Source organism: Vidua chalybeata, chromosome Z (genome assembly GCF_026979565.1).
Source record: "Vidua chalybeata isolate OUT-0048 chromosome Z, bVidCha1 merged haplotype, whole genome shotgun sequence".
NCBI lineage: Eukaryota > Metazoa > Chordata > Aves > Passeriformes > Viduidae > Vidua > Vidua chalybeata.
Genome location: NC_071570.1, coordinates 73,113,553 through 73,132,874, shown reverse-complemented (window position 1 = coordinate 73,132,874; position 19,322 = coordinate 73,113,553). Strand labels below are relative to the sequence as shown.

The 19,322-nt window shown below is 39.2% G+C and overlaps 1 protein-coding gene, 1 long non-coding RNA gene and 2 other non-coding genes across 4 annotated transcripts; 3 read left to right on the top strand and 1 right to left on the bottom strand.

Moving 5' to 3' along the window:
• Positions 1 to 2,459: 2,459 nt before the first annotated feature.
• Positions 2,460 to 6,387, bottom strand: LOC128781922 (uncharacterized). Its single transcript, XR_008428562.1, has 4 exons — positions 6,131 to 6,387; positions 5,554 to 5,738; positions 3,092 to 3,162; positions 2,460 to 2,880 (listed from the first exon to the last, which is right to left on the bottom strand). It is a non-coding gene; the product is annotated as an uncharacterized LOC128781922 (long non-coding RNA).
• A 5,342-nt stretch (positions 6,388 to 11,729) lies between these two features.
• On the top strand, positions 11,730 to 14,055 carry LOC128781795 (cytochrome c oxidase subunit 7C, mitochondrial). Its single transcript, XM_053931735.1, has 3 exons — positions 11,730 to 11,892; positions 12,886 to 13,031; positions 13,967 to 14,055. Exons 1-2 carry the CDS (start codon positions 11,818 to 11,820, stop codon positions 13,000 to 13,002), a joined length of 192 nt encoding a protein of 63 aa, XP_053787710.1. The 5' UTR covers positions 11,730 to 11,817; the 3' UTR covers positions 13,003 to 13,031; positions 13,967 to 14,055.
• LOC128782562 (small nucleolar RNA Z39) lies at positions 12,073 to 12,136 on the top strand. The gene has a single exon (XR_008428845.1). It is a non-coding gene; the product is annotated as a small nucleolar RNA Z39 (small nucleolar RNA).
• Positions 13,328 to 13,388, top strand: LOC128782569 (small nucleolar RNA Z39). Its single transcript, XR_008428852.1, has one exon. It is a non-coding gene; the product is annotated as a small nucleolar RNA Z39 (small nucleolar RNA).
• Positions 14,056 to 19,322: the final 5,267 nt, after the last annotated feature.

Below are 19,322 nucleotides of genomic sequence, written 5' to 3'. Positions count from 1 at the left end.
TTTAAAACATTTTCCCAGGGAATTTCTCTAGGTTCAGTTTCAGCAAAGGAATACCTTCACACAAAGAAAGATTCTGACAGGAAATATCCAAGTTGCTTTCCTAGCTGCTTATGTTTTCATAGGTGTGCCCAAACACAGTGTGTATATATACAGCATCTGTACATGTTTATATACACACCCAACAGCACCTAATTTATCATTCCCTCACATATGAATATAAGATGTTCCTTCTGCTTTCTCATGCTTCCTGATCTATCTTGGATTTTGTCACAACATCCCCATGCCCCTAACTGCTCCAGGCAGATGTGGACAACTACTAGCACCATACTGAGGCTGAAGCCAAGTGAGACAGGCTCCACACCAGGTTCAGAAGCAGGAAACCAACCCACTCCTTTTGTCATGGAGTAAGGGAAAAATGCATTCTGCAGCAGGGACACAGATTCCTGACCTACACAAAAAACCCAAGGCTTGGAGCAAACTCAGTAAAAGAGCAATAAAAACCTTAAAACTGCAGTTACAGCCAAGCAGTGAACACCTTCCAGTGACTGCAAGCTTAGGAAAAAAAAAAATACAGGTTATTCCTCACTTGATCAGGTTTATTCCAATATGTCAGTCAGTAAATAAAAGCTATAATTTCCAGGGCTCAAATTAAAGTAGACTCATATGTTGCCTTGAAACCACCATGGAGAATCACAGAGTTTTGAACTGACTGATAGTCAAATTTCAGAACAATCCTGGTCCCAATTAAATCAAGGCAAAATTGTTATTTTGAAGGTCTGTGGTACTTGTAAGATTTAGATTAGTTCTGTGAGCTCTAACTCTTTATACAACATTGCATAAAGTCTCTACACTTCTCAGTATTCACCACATTTTCCTGTAGCACAATGTTCTGAGACAAAAATATTGCAAAACCAAAATATTCCATGTCAAGAAAAAGGTTTTTATTTGTTACTTATGTCTTCATTAATTTTGTGTACCTCTGTAGTGACAGCTCAGGTCATGCACAGCAGAACTTGTGGTAAGCACAAGTCTCATGTCAATATTATCTCATTAATTCCCTTTCCCTTTGGAAGTCCTAAAGTTAAGGTACTTACAGTGAATAACCAGGACATTGTTTTGCTATCAGACTATCATGACCATCAGAAATCTCCTCATAAGTCCATCATACCAAATACAACCTGTAAGATCTCTGTTTATATGCACTCGGATAAAAGATTGACTTTTCCTCCTTCACTAGAAGCAGATCCAATGACTAGAAACAAGAAAAATTCACTTTCTTCTGATAACCTTGTCATTTTAGTCTCCTCAGTCAAATTAAGGAGGTTATAAAATGTCTGTACACAAACAGAAAGAGCCAGCAACCCTGACACACTGCTTAGAGAAACTGCCATGGGATTTTAAAATTTATTTATTTACAATTTCTCCAGGAAATATAATCACTAAAATACACTGTTGAGGGCAGTTTTTACTTAGAGGAAGGACTAATACATATTAGGAAAGGCACTAAACAACAGCACCTGCATTTTCTGTAGAATTCCTGTGGACAAATGCTGGATCATCTCTGTGACACTGATTTTGATAGGACTTTCTTCCAAACACAACATGGCTACAGGCACAAGATCAAGAAAAACAGTAGGATCATTCTTCTTGTCGATGAACATGAATAAATTAGTATAGACAGGATCTACTCCCGACCCCTTCAGATCTAAATCACAGATTACATTCAGATTTGGACTTTGTCTCCATAACTCATCTTTCTTTGCTTGCCATAAATTCAAGCATAAGTTGGAAAATGACCCATATTTTAGCTTTATGTGGAATGAACATGATTCTCAAGGAAAGTCTCCTAAGGCTGTGGGACTGTGGGACTACTGAGCAAGTGATTTAAAATCTCCTTTAAAGTACAAGGCTATGTAATCTTCTTTGGTGATCAGCTGATTTGAAGCCAGGCCTAGCTCTCAAAGAACAGTTGTGTAATCTTGGCTACTTCTGAAAAAAAACTTCTGAAAAAAAAAAAAGCTAAATTTTCATAAAATGCCTTCCCAAAGTCCATAAAGTAAATTAGGGATGCAGACTAGCAGAGAATGTTAGGGTTGCTAAGAACAGTTAACAGAGATTTCAAGAGAACAAGGACTTGCACAAAAATACTCTGTCAAAAAAAAAAAATTAAGAACTGAAGCTATCTTAAGTACAAATTGTCATCATCACATGTATGATGCAGACATGTATGATATATGATGTATCACATCACCAACACCAGTATGCCTCTGCACAACTTGCGGCTTGAATGTTTTACTGAAAGAGGAGGATGACAGATGTGAAAACAAATGTATCCTCTCAACAAATATAATAGTCTCAGTAGGAGGCAAAAGAATAAACATCACACAAGGCACAGTAAATACAAACTGAAAGTGTTTATTATATTGTCACTTCTAATTCCAAGAGATTTAACAGATATTTCCTTATAACATTCACATGCCCTTTGGAAACTGTGATGACAGAATGATGTGTTACTGCCTTCCTTTTATCAAGACACCAAATCAGATGCATCAGATGAAAACATGGGCTCATTTGTAAAGCCAATCCCAGTTTGGGATGCACTTCAACACATACTGGAGCACAATCCAGTATCATGCACTTGTACCCCAAAGAGCCTTGGTGAATCCATGACAGAATGGTAGCACAGAACACAAAGCTGATGCTGTTATCTCATGGATATGTCATCAAATCCCCTCTATCTTTTTTCACTGGTCATCTACCTTTTCCCAAATATCCTTTCTTGATGTTCAGCCCCAGCCCTCTGCTTCCTTCCAACTTTCTCTCCAAATCACTGTCCATGCATCAAATACTCAAGAAATGGAAATGCAGTTTAAGGCAATCCTGTAAAACATCCACAGATTAAAAGGCCTCAAGGGATCTGCCAAGAAAGCCTAGAAAGATACTTCAGATTTGAGGAAAAAGAGTATCAGAACAACTCTTGTCTCTTGTGCTATGACTTGCAAGTATTTTCCAAGAAAGAAATAAACTTCTGGGATGAAATCCCAGGAATATACAGCAGAGGGAAGAACTGGGATGAAGTTGTGGCACGTACCTCAGTCTCAAGAGACAAGAAGCTTCAGTATTCTCATCCTTCATGTGCAATTCTCACACTTTAGACATAATCTAGGAGAAAGTGCGATTGGTGATAAAAATTTTGTATGAGAAGTTGACATGTGACATTATGTATGTAAGTAAAAGCTGTGGGAGAAGTGAGTTTCTTGGAGAAACTTTGTGTATTTGCCCCATATTCCTACAGCCTGTCCCTGAATTCTCACTCACAGAGCTGAAGTTTCAAGAACATTTCCAACCATGCTGCCTATTTATCTGAAAAACTGTTTGAAAAGAAGTTCTACAAGCAGTTTCAAGCAAGACTCAGCGACAGGTACTCAGTCATGTGCTTTTCCATCCAAAACAAAAGCATCATCCCCTGAAGAAATTCATGCCCCAGCTGTCCAGGCCCTGCTCCCTGCCCTGAGGAGCCATAAGGGAACACATTTACCTGGATTTAACTGCGCTATGTGCTACCAGAACAGTAGGAAACAAATAAGTACCATGGGGCATGAATCTGCTCAGTTTTGTGTAATTTTAAATAAGAATTAACCATTCCAAATCTTAATTTCTAATTAAGACAAGCAATTGATTCAACCTGAGTATGTTTAGGCAAATGACATTTTTCTGTTTCACACTTCCATTACTTCAGCCTGGTTATTTTCAAAGACAAGAACCACTTGCTCTACAATAATGTGACACTCTTAAGCTGGATTAAACATGCTGTATTCTTGCAAAGTTAGCTATTTTTACACTTGAATAGTCAAAGCAAAAATTGGCAGTATCATACAGCTCTAGTCAGGAGTCAAGTTTCCAACTGTGAAATGAAATTCCGTGAAGAAATTGAGTATGTGCAGTAGGAAAAAAAATCCACTGCTATCCCCATGTCTAGTTGATAATGATTTCCTTTTATAAAATGTATTGAATTGCCATTTATAAAATGAACTATTTTAAAGGAGAGAGCTGGGTCCCAGTGACAAGCTGCTGAAGTTATCAAATTCTTCAGGGAAGGTTTTGCACACATCTCTTCAAGACATAGAACAAGACAAAGATGAGGCATGAAAACAAGATAACCTTTTGAGCAAAAGAAATTGTTCAAGGTATTTGATAAATACATCAAACATCTGATAAAGTTTGGAGCCACAGAAGATTAAAAATGACAGTAAGTCCACCTAATATGAGTGTGTTTCTCCAGACATTTAAGAGGATTTTTTTAATCTCAGGAACAAACATTAAGCTGATAAAAAAATATTTCTTAAAATGTTCAAGTAAAGCCCTGAATAAGGATTTTGGAGTTATGTGACTTGAGAGGAGCCAAAAGGAATGCAGAGATCATCAAGTTCATGATTTCCAAGGTAAGGAGGGAAAATGTAAATTTTCCTAACACAGGCTGACTATTTCAGGACCTTATCCTGCAGCCCTCCACTACCAAAACCTTGCCACATAAACCTGATACAGCAGGAAATTTTCCCATGGTGCCTTACCAAACAAACATTATTGGTTTGTAAAAAGACATCCAGTTTCAGGTGGAGAAGGAGAGCACACACACAGGACATTCCAGCGTAGGAACCTACACACTATCAACATCCAGCTTATGTTCCACTAAAATGTTTGGATATGTCACAGAAGCGGATCCACTGCCAAATGATGTGGCAAAAAATTGAGATTCCCATTTGGAAAAATAGTGGTTACTCAGCATTTGCAGTCTGCAGCTTGGCATAAACTTTGCTTTGACTTAGCAACCTATGGTAAGGCAGTAGCTGCAAGCATTTTGAAAATGCCACTCTAAAAATAAACCTTCTGGTTATCCCATTATGAAAAGTTTATCAGTAAAATATTTCCCCCTATTCATTTGACCAGTAAGACTTGACCCCAGACTTTCTAGCAGAGTGACCCTGTTAGTGCTTGTAATGAAGATGATGTGAGTCCTCATCACTGTCACTTCATTTTAAGTTCACATTTGAAGTGAATGAGTCAGTACAGCCTGAATTACAAAGAAAATACATAACAAAGTCGAAGACTAAATATTTACTGCACTTTCAGCATGTCTGACTGCTGACCAAGCAGCCAGGTCTGACACAAAAAGTGTCTGTGCTTTGGCAGATGTTAGCTCTTTGTTGACCTCATAAACAAGGGGATAATGTTGATGCACAATGAATATAAACTAGAGGCACCAGCAGACTTCACATTCAACATTTCAAACAGTTAATATTTCATTATAATGATCACTGATAGATGACACACTATATTTCACCAACATATTACAAAAACATTCTGAAAAACTAAGTTTGGAGAAGAAATCAGTGAACAGGTCACTGGAGGAACTGACAGGCTCATGTGTAAATAACATAGCTTAGCTAGATGGAACTGGAATGTTACTAATGAATCAAAATACCACAAGAAATGTTCGTAGTTTCTTGACATGTATTTGCATGAGGGTGAAATATTACCCAGTGCCCTCAGTACCTGTGGATGCATCTCATCAGGTCCCATGAACTAGTGCACCTTCAGCTACTTTCAGCAACTTCAGAAGTTCCAGCTTTGAGCTCCGAGAACTAAGACGATAAATCATTTTTATATCCTCACTGATGTCAAAATTGAAATTACACAATTTCACCTCTTGTCAACACTGGCATGTCTGTGTATGGTACCTGAGAATGGATTGTAAAAACATCAGTTACTGTTCCCTCATCATGGTAAGTCAGCAGTAACCACACTGCCAGGCATCCTTGTTGTAAAAGACATAGTGAAAAGCTGCTGTCACAAGTGAATTTCTAGTCTAACAACATATTAACAAGAAAAATTACAGCAATACTTGCTTAGCAGCTAAACCATCTGCCATAATTAGAGACAGAAAGTAATAGTACAGAGAGCTTATGCTTATGGCCAACTAGAAGTCGCTGGAAACATCAGTCCAGAAAGTTTACTGTAAAAGTACTCAAAACAATAGTAAACAGAGGCATAATTACATTGTTACATTAAATTATAGAGGAACACAAATTGATCTTCAATAGTTAAAAGTGCTTTTTTGCATAAAAAGTACCTAAGAAAAAAGTATTCCTCCCTCCTTTACTTCTCTCTAACTGCTGTATTTCTTTTGGCATTGTCTCGCAGAAACCCTCAGCACTGGGAATCTCCCAGAGCATGCCGGCAATGACTGAAAAAAAAACATACCACACTAGGCAAAAGCTCGTCAATTTTTGGTTCTTATGCTTGGTCACCCTTTTTCATGGAAATTACAGTAACTTGGTATCTTAGCACACCACTTTACAACATATACAGTTGGATGTATTGTCTACACAAAAAAGCCCTGTCCAATTCATTGTACATCAACTGCTTGACTTGGTAGTTTGAGTGTAATTTGTTCTTTTAAGTTGTAAAAAAAACCCCTGGGTAGGTTAAACACCTGCTTCAAAACTCAGCAGTCTGAGTTTAATTTATGGGTTAGCCCAATATGTCACAAATTTTAGCCTACTGTAAAGAATACATTTCTCTAGGAAACATTCATAATATCTAGCATGGCTTTGGAAACAAATAATACCTTGTTGACAACACTGATTATATTAAATAGAGTTCTACCCCTCAACATTTCTTTCCAAGATTAAGGGGTAAAAAAATTGATCTTTTTTTTTCTTAACTCCATTATTAATTTTTTTTTTAAGACACATGCAAGTCTTTAATTTACCTCAGTCAGGGTGACAATATATATAGCTGTGAACAGCTAGAAACAAGGCAGCAGTGGAAGATTTTATAAATAATAAGTTTTACAAATAATACAGGAACATGAATATATTAAAAAGGCTTGTGCATGACTAAAGAATTGTAAAGAAGGAAAAAGACATAATGTGTGGCAAGTATGTGAATCATATATATCATATCTATTAGAATAACTGTATTTTGAGAGCTCTTTTTTACTCCTATGCATATTTTGAACTACATACAGTCCTCTGGATGGAAAAACCAATAGGAAGACTTAAAAAAAAAAAAAAAACCTTTTGAAACTATAGAAAAAATAAGCACAAATAGGGCAGAAAAAATTAAGGGCATTTTTTGCTTTTACAACAATGTAAATAGAATATTGCACCTGCAAGGACAAATGGTGATTTTCAGGACTCCTAAGATATTCCTACACACAAAAGATCTCCTTCAAGCACAAGCTTTAGCAACCAAGCAATGGCTGTTACAATGAGATAGTTCAAAATGCAAGTAATTATAACGCTGCTTGCTGTAATTGCAAACCAACTGTCTTGGTGTCTATGACAAAAATACAGAGCTTTACATACTCCATTTTAGAGATAGACAAGAAGACAAAATAAATAATGCAAAGTGGCTCTTTCTCACTGTGCAAGAGCTGTATCCTTGTGATGCCTCTGGAATAGGTTCTGTGTAACCAACCTCCCCTTACGTATTTTAAACAGTCTTTTGGGAGATTTAATTAATGCTGCTAAAGACTAATGAAAAAAGTAATTCTGACAGGGTAAAATATTATTGTTAGGCACTTATTTCAGCCGCTGAAATACTGATAGTACATACAAATGAAACTCTGCTTCCATAAGGAATCACTTAACATGAAGGGGCAAATTTTGAACTATTGCACATAACGTGAAAATAAATTTATCTAGGTACATTGCCAAAACTGTTATTTTGTCACTATGCACATCCAGCTTAGCTGCTTCCATGAGTAACACTCAATCTATAAATTTCTGCTCAACTTTTCATACTACCTGTGCTTTTCACTAAAAAAAAAATGACACCAATAAGCAGAGACACAGCAAAGAAGTTCCTACAGCACTTTTATATTCATGAAGACTTAATAGTATGAATTACACAGGTACTGTGTTACTTCCCCCCACAATCCTAATGGCAAATCAAATGATACAACCAGAGTTAACAGGCAAAATTCAGATGCACAGGCCCACTTTTTGGTTTAAAACAGATGCAAAAATAATAGTATTTTAACTGAGGTTGAGAGCTGTAATTTGAGCTGTGTATGTTAACTCTTATGTTAGCATGTTAACTGTAAAAGATTAAAAATGTTAACTATACAGTCTTAAAAACAATTTGTGGAGTGGTGGCTAACAAAATGACAACAGTAGATTGTCAGGAAAATGATTGTACATAAAGATATTATAGTACAAAACAAAACTTCCAATTATTTTATTCTCTTGTTCATAACATACCACAATACACTGAAATCTTCCTAAGTAATATTTTAATACCTACCACCTTATCTATGATATCAACATGAATTATCCTGGGAAATAAAATTAATAAATGCACTAGGCATTAGCAGTATCTGGGGCTCGGGAAAGAGTTTTATTTTTCTTGTGTGATAATTTTCTCATGCCCTAATACCAAATAATATATATGCATTCTGCAGTAAAGCTGTAGTTGGACAAGCCCTTTCTGCCAATATAAACTGATGTTGCTGCCAAGAGAAGCACTAATTCTATGCATCCATTTCCATCTTTTTAATGCTACAACTGTTTCACACCTTTCTCTGGGCCAGTTGAGCCTTTGTGCCACTACACCCTGAGCTACATCTCTGAGATGATCCTGTCCAAAAACAGCTGGGGGAAGAAAGTGCCCTTTGAACTGTGCCCTGAAAAAATTACTTTCAGTGCATATTTACATTTGAAAGTAACTCAGTTTCACACCTTAAGGTAGGCTTACACATTTGGAAGCTTGACTGTTTTAACAACTATAATGGAAAAATAAAAGATGCTTTTTCTCCTAACAGACTCCTCCAATTGGCATCCTGTTGCTAACAATGTCTGCAACAAATCTGTAACTGCTTCCACAGGACAATTCTGTTTACTACTCTGCTTCACTTGTCTGAGACTTATGTGGGCTCTCTGAAATCAAGACAACAAAATTGTTAATTTAACCCAAAGTTTTGCTAAAAAACATATAATTAGTATCCATTATATAACGTCTCTCCAGCTTCAACTCACCCTTTCCCTTTTATTACTTAGAATTTAACAACTGCTTTATCTTTTGGCTAATACCTGACCTTACGACTGAAGGGAGGTTAGTTCCTAAGTTGAATGCTAGACAAAATAATTTATTGTGTGAGCAGAAACAGAGGATAATTTCCGAAGAAAAGCAATGTTTTTGTGTCACCAGTGACAGTTGTTTTGTCTCCTGAGCCCTCTGTCCATCACACTGGCAAAACAGTTTAGGGAGTTTATGCTATTAAAAAGCTTTTGTGAAGTACACACATCTGAACTTGACCATACATAATTTCATAATTCAAAACCAGCTGTTTACTTACTCACAAAAGAGGATTTTAAAAGCCAATATGACTTTTACCTTGGTTCTCTCACTGTATCTCAGTGATTGGCAGTTTCAACCCCCAAAGTACGGCCATGTGTACTTTGTAAAACATACAATAAGCTTTCTATGCTTATTTCTTCCATCAAAATCATGAAAGACAGATCCTGTGCATTACTTTGTTTAGCTACCTGTGTTTTTTTCTTATTTGTATTTTTTGGCATCTAGATCAAGAAGAGAAACATTCTTTGTGGGGAAAAGTGAGTCAGAAAGCAGCACCTGAAAGAACTCATCACCAAGTCATATTCACAGCAGCAGAATATTATTGAAGATGAAAAAGATAACCTGGCAAAAAGTAATAGGTGTTTTAAAGGAAGAAAAAATGGTAGACATAAAAATATGTATGTGTGTGAACAAGCAGCCTAAGTTCAAAGATTCATAGATTTAAAAGCTGGGAGGTACCAGTATAACCACCCATTCTGATCCCATGCATGGCACAAGCCAGGGAATTTCCCCCCAGTAATTAATTCCGTAATTCCCACAGTTTCTGTGTGAGTTAGACTGCCTTTTTATAAAGGCATACAGTGGAGCACTTGGCATCTGCTGTAAAAATATGCCCTGCTACCTGATTATCCTCATCATAATTAAGGTACATCGTATTTCTAACACTTTAGAAGATATCCTTCATTCCTTTGCCAAAATTCCAGTCAATGCCATGGGAGTCTGTTACCCTAAACTCCTCCCCCATGGCTTTCTGGGCCTTACTTTTTATCGGTTTATGCGTTAAAGGAGAACAGATTTGAGTGTTCAGCTCTATTTCTGCAGCTGTAAAACAACTCCAGATATCTACCACTCTCTGATCATATTTACCGAGAGACCCCCGCTTCTGCCTACAAAGAAAACATCTGCAGAGCATCAAGGATTAAACTAATGCAACTGTGTAACAGGAATCTTTATGCCTCCGTTCAGCATCTCCTCTGCAGTAACACTATAAAATCCACTGCAGGAGGAGAAGAGCTACATTAAAACAAGAACATTTGTTACAAAGATGATAAAGCAGATTGCAGACCGCTGTTGTGCCATAAATTCCAATTAGAAAATGCCTGAGAAAGGGGGAGTAGGAGGGAGAAGAGGCCTGGCTGCCTGAGCAGCAATGGAATTTAGCAAGAATAGGAAAGCATCTCTCAATAGACCTCAGAATTAGAAAATGGAGGGGGAAAAAAGTATTGCAAACTCTGACAAATAAAAATAAAAATCTAAACACAGGGGGGAAAAAATTTAAAAACAATTAGCTAAACAAACCACAAGTAGATCCACAAGTCATGACAAAATGTGTCCTAGGGTTATATATGAGCTGTTAGTGGTCAAGGACCACCAACTAATGTAACATAATTCTCAAACTCATTTTAACCTTTTTTTTATTAACACATTACTGTGGTGAGCATAAAAATCCTGGTTTTCTATCCTTTTACAGCACATAAACATGCAGAAAGGCTATGAAAAAAAAATTACTTCCTCGCAACACTGAGGTGGCAGCATCAAACTTCTTTTCCTGAGAAGTTAGTCTTTAAAATAATCCATGTAAGAAAACAGATGGAGACCACCAATACTGGAAGTAACTTTGTTATTCCTTTGGCAAATGTGAAGGGTGCTGGCGGTCTTTCTTTCCCTTCACATTGCCAAAATTTCTTTAAAGTTTAACTAGGCCACAATATAGCCAGTGAAGGTAGTGATACCGTATAAATAATGTACAAATCACCACCATCCATCAAGATAGAGAGGAACTCTATTAAAAAAAAAAAAAAAAAAAAAAAAAGAAACAGGACATGGGGGAATGGATGCAGACTGCGAGAGGGCAGGGATGGGTGGGATATTGGGAATTAGGAATTCTTCCCTGGCAGGGTGGTCAGGCCCTGGCACAGGGTGCCCAGAGCAGCTGGGGCTGCCCCTGGATCCCTGGCAGTGCCCAAGGCCACGTTGAACACTGGGGCTGGGAGCAGCCTGGGACAGTGGGAGGTGTCCCAGCCCTTAGGGGGCGGGGAACGTTGAACCGGATAAACTTTAGGGTCCTTCCCAACATAAAACCACTGTGTTACTGCATTTTTCGTCCATTTATCCGGATCCATGAGCTGTACAATAAAAGTGGTGCAGTGCAGCTCGAGAGACGTAGTTCACCCTCAGACCCCCTCAGAGCCCCACGCCCGCCATTTCCCGCCGCCCCTCAGCCGCCACAAAATGTCGGCGGGGCCCGGCGGGACTCTGTCCCCTCCGCGGAGCGCGCGCGGGGCTCGACCAACCGCAGGCCGCCGTTTGGCCCCACGTGACCGCGAGGAACTACAACTCCCGTCATGCCCGCGGCACCTCCTTCCCGGTTCCGGTTCCGGCGTCCCGTCAGCCGCGCCACCCTGGGGAAGGTCGCGCAGGGCGGACGAGTGGCCGCTGCCTCCTGTCCCTGCCATGCTGTCCGCCGGTGTCCGCCGCTTCGCTACGTCCGCCATCCGCCGCAGCCACTATGAGGAGGGACCCGGGAAGGTGGGCAGCAGCGTCCTGGCCCGCTGAAGGTCGCGGGGAGGGGGGGATGGCGGGGTGGGGGTTGATGGCCGCCCTGTGCCTGGCTGTGCTGTGTGGGCTTTGGGGTGGCGCGGTGATGCCGGTACAGCCGCAGCAGCGCAGATCGTGTGGTGGCGGTCCCCAGCGCCCTTCCCTGCGGTGGTACAGATGATGAGCATTGCGGTATGAGGGAGTAACAATGATACTGTAAACGCTTTCTGATGTACCCGGCCGGTTTTCTCAAGCCTTCGGTCTAAAAGCTTAATTTTACATACGTAATTGGCAAGAGGGAATTCTTTTCGGTGAGGGTAATGAAATACCAGAACACTCGGGGGCTGTAGATGTATATCCTCAGGAAAATATACCAAATACTTTCTATTTAACTGCATGAGACCTGCAGCAGATTGGCCCCACCTTAGGCTGGACGGAGGGGAGAAGAGGGGACGAGGTGACCTCCAGAGGTCACATGCAGGCTGTAATCACGGAGTGTTTGGGTGGGAAGACACATTAAAGATCATTTTATTCCACTCCCTGCCATGGGCAGAGACACCTTCCACCATCACAGGGTGCTCCAAGCACTGTCCAGCCTGGCCTGGGACACTGCCAGGGATCCAGGGACAGCCACAGCTTCTCTGGGCGCTCTGTGCCACGGCCTCATCACCCTCACGGGGAAGAATTTCTTTCTAGTACCCAGCTAAAAATCTCTCCTCTTTCAGTTAGAATTCTGTTCTCTCTTGTCACTGTAATTCTCCATGAAGAATCTATCTCCAGCTTCCCTGTAGGTACCCTTCAGATTATTTATTCAGGTTATTTATTACACTAAGTACTGTGTCTCTTTCCTTGAGAAATAGTGAAAATGCTCTGAAACTGCCTATTTGTTTTGTTCTGAGATTCTTAGCACTTCTAAATGGGTTAGAAACTAATTAGTGCTTTGACTGCAAAGGCAAAATTCGCTTATTTTTTTCTTCCTTCTAGAACCTCCCCTTCTCTGTGGACAACAAGTGGCGGCTGCTCGCGATGATGTGTGTGTTCTTTGGGAGTGGATTTGGTGCCCCTTTCTTTATAGTCAGACACCAGCTCCTGAAGAAATGAAGAGGACAGGCTGCAGCTGCACTAGCTGGGTAACTGCTTTTGTTGGATTTCGTAGCGCAGTGGAATTCAAGGCGCCTGACCTGGTCAGAGTTTTGGAGTTCTCAGCCTTTTGCAGCCCAGGTGCTGAAGTGTAGTGGTCTGCAGTTGCATAGTAATAGCTGAAACAGTGGAAGTTTGTGTCACAGGGCTGCAGCACTCGGTGGTTTGTGACCTTTGCCTCCCCAGAGGCCACTCCTCTCTTCGTGCAGCTCCTGGCTGTGACCAAAACCATGTCTGCTTCCTCCCCCGAGGAGGTAGAAAGCTGCAGCTGGTGTGGGAGTCACTGGCACGTGTGATGTGACAGAACAGGATGAGAAACTGTGATGCTGTAAACGCTTTCTGATGTGCCAGAAAAAGCTCAGGGGAAAAACTAAGTTTTCTTGAGCCTGTATCAAAACAATCTCACCATCTACATCATTCACAGGTTACTGTCCAATTAAGGTAAAAGTCATTAAAAGAAATTAATTGGTGCTTGCTGGTGATCCTTCCAAAGAAAGCCTCAGACTGTGCTACCATGCCAGTTCCAGTTGAAAGCCCACTTCATTTTGTCTTAAGGTGATCCCACTTTGGAAGTACCTGGTGTTGTCTGTAATCTGAGAAACTAAACATTTTTCAGGAGCTTCAGTGATCCAGATAGTTACTGAAAGGAAATAACAGTCTTCATTGGAATCTCATAATTGGAACAAATTATGTAGTTCCTTTGCCAGTTTGATGTTTATTCCACCCTTGACTGAGGGGAAAACCAAAATCAGCAGGTTTGTATTCAAGTTGAGCATTTAGAACTGTGTGGTTTCATGCAAGTCAAGGCCTCTGATGCAAAACCAGACAGTGGATGAAGCAAAGTCCTCAAATAAATCAAAAGTTCTAATGAAAAGATATGTTTATGACAGGGTTTTTAAATTCCTTTAATTTCTTTTTCTTGCAGAGTTGAAGTCTTCTGCACAGCATCGTTCAATGGGGATATGATAGCTGCAACCTGTGCTGGATGTCTCTAAATAAAATCTTAAACCCCAAGGCCTTGGGCTGTGTGTTTTGTGAAACTCCTGAAGTGCTTTTGGCAGCTGGTGTACTGAGAACCCCTTCTAATTGCAGTGCATTGCCATTAAATTAAACACTTAATTGTCATAATGTATAAGCTCAGAGGGTGGGGAAAATAAAGTTTCAGAACAGGGATTGGGCTGAACTTTTTTTACTGCTCAGAATAATGACCTGGGACAGTTCATAGCAGTGGGTGTCCTGTCATCATAATCCATGCTGAAGAATTTTTAACTTCAGTGAGGATTTCCTGTGGCTTTTCTTCCAGGCTCAGCATTCTAAAGAGCTGCTGTTCCCAGGTTCTCTGTGGCATCAGCTCTGAGCAGGAGCTTGGCCATTGCCCTAAAGGTTTCATGAGGCTTCAGGCTCAGGAGGTTGACATGGGCACAACTCTGACCAGAAAAAAAGTATTTGCAATATTCTGTAGTTACCAAAATTGATCCTGCTGCAGATTTCCAGGTGTTTGGAAGGAACTGATGGCTTTCTGTTGGTACTTTTTAGTTGTGAACTTTTCTGATTTGCTTCTTCCCCCCAGTCAAACACCTTCCTGCTGCAGCACAGTGAATTTAATGTGGTTTGAACTGAACAGTTCCATCAAACTTTGAATTCTTTTCTTGCCATTCTAATCTGTGTGGATGCCAGTTTCTCATCAAACTCCCTCAACAGAAGAGTGGTAACACGCTGCTCATAGCAGAACAGCTCCTAGGTACCACATTTCTGTCTTCAGGGGTGAGTCTGAAGTGCTGATGACTGTTCCCCCTTACTCTAGAGTCCCTGATTGTCAGATTTCATAATTCTATTTCTCTAAAATATCTAGTTTTATTTATAAAGCCATCTTTTAAAACTTACTTCTAGCTCTATTTCTCTCTCAGCAGTATCTTAATCTATAACATTTCTAAGTCAACATTTCTTATCTTAAACTTTATATACAGTACATACTATATGAACCTTCTGTCAAACTTGAGAAATTCTCTACAAATCCATTTCAATCACCTGATGCGTTTGGAAAGAGCACACATCACCTCTGAAGGTTCACCCTGTGGGAGGGGCAAACCAGTTCCTTCACTGTGCTTAAAACAAGGTCTCCTTTCTGAATGCCACTACTTCTCTGTAGCTTTCAAAGATATTTCTGAGCATGAGTGCTTAAAGCAATTATTTTTGGACAAAATGTTAGATACTTTCTCCTTTTGTGAAGTGTTCTAAAACTGTAATCATCTCTTTTCACAGTGTTGTTACCCTGATGGATCATAGTCATACAGGAACAGAAAGGTCCTGGGGGCTCCTGGTTATAAAATGCCTCTAAATCCTGACTGTTTCCAAACCTGACACCAGTTTGGGTAAACGAATCACTGGTGTGGAGCATAGTACCTGTAATCTCTCCTCTGCTGCTGTTTTACATGATTTCCATGGCTGGGTTCTGAGGGGATGGAGGAGCTGAATGTCCTCTGTGCTGTCACTCCCCGTATAATCCCAGTTTTTGTGTGCCTGTACAAGTAATGCAAAAATGAAACAGCATTAGCCCTGTTTCGTGTGAGGGCTGTCTAAACACATCACGCTAGTTTTAAACTGTTTGATAAACCTGTGTTTGTGGTGTGCTGTTACTTTCATTTACAAAGAAAATATGGCACAGTTATGTAGCCTTCGTTAATACAGTCAGTTAATTCAAGGTTCCTTGAGTATAGGTAAATTTTGGTTTGTATTTTTGATAAAACACCTGCACACTATGAGTTAGAAAATGAGGACTTGTGTTCTCCACTCATGGCAAACTCTGTTAGTCCTGCATGCTGCCAATGCTGTAATTAGTCCCTTTAGAACAGGGTTGTTCCCCTACATGAGGTGCTCTGGCAGTTTTTAGCAGTTCTTGAGCCCCAACAATTACCAAATCCTTAAGTCCCCTGCCTGATTTAAGTAATTGGTTCCCTTAGGATTTCAGAAGTTTTCACTTCTGCAGCAGAAATGCGTTAATAGGTCTGTGCTGCTCTCTCTGTTAATGCAAATTGGGGCAGTCTGCATTCTACCCAAAGGCATTTTTGACTTCTAGATTTTCTGTGATTTCATCACTGCTCAATAAAGCAAAGTCTGGTTGCTGGGCTGGAAGATGCAGGTTGTCATTGAGAGAGATGTGGCTTCTGTCATTAATACCAGGTGTTTGACTGTTTTAATTTCATGGAGGCCCAACTCCAGGTTACATTTTTTTTCTTTTATGAGAAGATCACTGCATTCAGCCAACACTTCCTCAACCATACTTATTTATTGATTTGTTTATTCATTTAACTGTCCATGTTTTTCATTTACTCCCCAAATTTACCTTGGTCTTTAATCTTTTGTAGTTTACCCATTCTATGTTTTATTGTTTTAAGTTCTCCTAGACCACTGTTTCTTTACTGACTGCTGAAGAGATGAGCCAGAGAAACTCAGATTTTTTTTTTTTTTTCTCACCTCATTTTCTCATTTTGCAATGACTTCTCTAAACACATTCCCACCACAGATACTAGCACGGAAATCACCCTGAGTGATTCTGGAGAAAGAAGTGTCACTATAAATATATATGAATGAACTGATATTTAATGGTATTTAGAGGGATGAATCAGATGCATTAAAACCCACGAGCTGCAGAATTGAGTTGTGCAAAAACAGTGTGTTCTATCACACTCAGATATGTGATAGTCTCTGTATCCAATGAAATATTTATTTTAAAATAGCCTTTTGGGTTCCCTTTAAGGCACCTTGACTTGGTAGAAGATAAATCAGTTGAGAATAGGCAAAAAGCAATATGTAAGCGGTGCTCCTCTGTCATTAAAATTGTATGAAGGAAACAAGGCAGTGGTTAAAGGACCTCTGGGAAATAACACATCTGTGTGAATTATTGTAATTTTTTGCTTGCCAGACGCCAATTTTAAGGAAAATCATTAATTAGCCCTGATTTTTTTCTAACTTCCCTGTTATAATCTTCACCTTCATGTTTTCTATCTTGGCACAAACTCAAAACCTCTCTGTGTTGTTTCCACAAACTTACCATTTTAATTGTGTTAGGTATAGTCTTCAAGCAGTTCCTGAATTAAATCTGAGCAGATGTGAATTAGATGTCCTTATGCTTTAATATTTTGGATGTTTTCAGTTTGTGGATCTTTTTTTCTTACTCTGGAACACTCCTTATTCCAGAGGGACAAGTCTGGAAGGGCTTGGGTTCAGTTACATTGAATGAGGTATTTTGATTTGGTGAAAATGAATACATTATTTTTCAAATCAAATTATTCTAGCATTTCTGCTCAGCAATTAGACAGTGCATGCTTTTCATATCCACTCTTCAGAAACCAATGGGAATTTCATTTTTTTTCCCCCAAAGAACAGAAATTTCAATTCCTGTTCAGTTGTGCTTTGAAGCATCTGGTATTAATCCATGTTGAAGATAAGATACTGGCTTGGATGAGCCCCACATCTCAATTATTGTGGGCAACCCTTGCATAATTGATCTAAGTGGAACAGAAACCTGGACTAAGTTTTTTTTTCCTTTAAATTGTGACCCCTTTACAGAGATGTTGCCCTGTACAGTAATTAAGAGTGTGAGTTACTTACGAAAATTGCTTTAAGATTTTTTTACTGCTAATTAAATAGTAGGGGGAAAATTCAAAATGTTTTCTAATATAAGTTCTCAGACACTCTTTTCTTGTTTCTTTCTAGCCTGAAATTTTTATTTATGTCTGAACATGGAACAGTTTAGAGGTTTATAAACAATTAGGGCTGGAGGATGAAAATATGAAAGTAGAACTTAGTATTGTATGGGCTAGCACACTGAAACTATTTTTGTCCTTTAAAGATCATTTATCCATCACAATTCATACTTTGGTTGAATTCATACTTTGATTTTTCAGTGCAGTAACATCAGTGGTTTGGGTTTTTTTTTTTTTTTTAATTAAATAGAATTTTTTAGTAGAAAAAAGTGAAGGAAAGAAAAAAAAAAATTCTGCCTCCATGAAAAAGAAAGTGGTTGTTCTAAATTTCATGATCAAAAAAATAAAAGTTATATAAAGGTCAAACAATACACCCAATAGGGGATATCAGAGCTGGGACACAATATCCAGAGCTATAAAAATATTCCTGCCTCTTCCCACCTCAGTGGACTACATCAAACAGCTATGAGAACCTTTTTGTAATCGATATTTTAATGTGTGAAAATACAAATTAGGATAGAAATAGGGCAAAACAATCTCTGGGTTCCTTAATTGGAAGTTGGAATGTGTATCAGAGGAGCACAATAACACGGTAATTTATTGGTAAAAGTGTCATAATTACATCTTCAATTATTACCAAAAAATTAAGTTGATAAATTAGGAGGAATGGTGCAAGTTTAGGACATATGTTACTGAAAAACCACTTTGCAGTAGCACAGAGTGCCTTATGGCAGGTTGAGACAGAAAGACAGTGACTGTGAGTCCCTCTGTGGTGCACTTAATCATTGTTTCAATTAAAACATAAATGTGGGCTCTGCCCCCTGCCCTCTCCATGGGTTTTCCAGAGGCATCCCCTTCTGCCAACAGCGAGCTCCTGCCCGGCTCCTGTTTGCTCTGCTTGCACAGGGAAGATAAATGTTAGTTGCTCTCTGGGATGATATGCTCAATAAGTTTGACTTGAATTTAAATGAGTTTAAAATAATAGTATTTGCCGGAATTAATGTGATCCACTGTTCCATTTTCTCCTTTGGTATTCCATGAATAACATTAAGTTCTTTCCTGTGGTCGCGCCACCTTTTTCCATTAGCTATGTAGAGCATGCAGCTCTTTGAAAAATGTCGCTGTATAAATAGTGTTGCTGAGAACCTGACTAAGCCACAGCCAGCAACAAAATTTGGAAATGTACCTTGCTGGTGAAAAAAAAAAAAAAAAAGTGCAAAAATCATGTATGTGAAAATGTGTATAAATGTATATAAAAATTCTGACAAGTGATGGAAGGAGGGAGATGGGAGGGAAGAGTCTGAGGTTTTGTTTCTTTTATATAAAATTTTGGTTGCGCTATTAAAATTCATGACACTCAAGAGTTCTTCAGACTGTTTAGCAGGAAAAAAAAAAAAAAAAAAACCAAAAAAAACCAGCTCCATAATGCTGGACTAAATGTAGTTCTTGTAAAGACAAGATCTCTCCCTCAAGGGAGGAAAAAGCTGCTAGCCAAATTAGATATTTGGCTAAATGGGGCTTTGCTGTAAACCAAAGCTATTGCCTGAAACAGTGACAGAATGGGCTGTTAGAGGA

Bases quoted from the DNA above. Each gene is read 5' to 3' on its own strand.
- LOC128781795 (XM_053931735.1), top strand. From the start codon at position 11,818: ATGCTGTCCGCCGGTGTCCGCCGCTTCGCTACGTCCGCCATCCGCCGC. The intron at 11,893-12,885 runs GTGGGCAGCAGC...TCTTCCTTCTAG, and splicing joins ATGAGGAGGGACCCGGGAAG to AACCTCCCCTTCTCTGTGGA.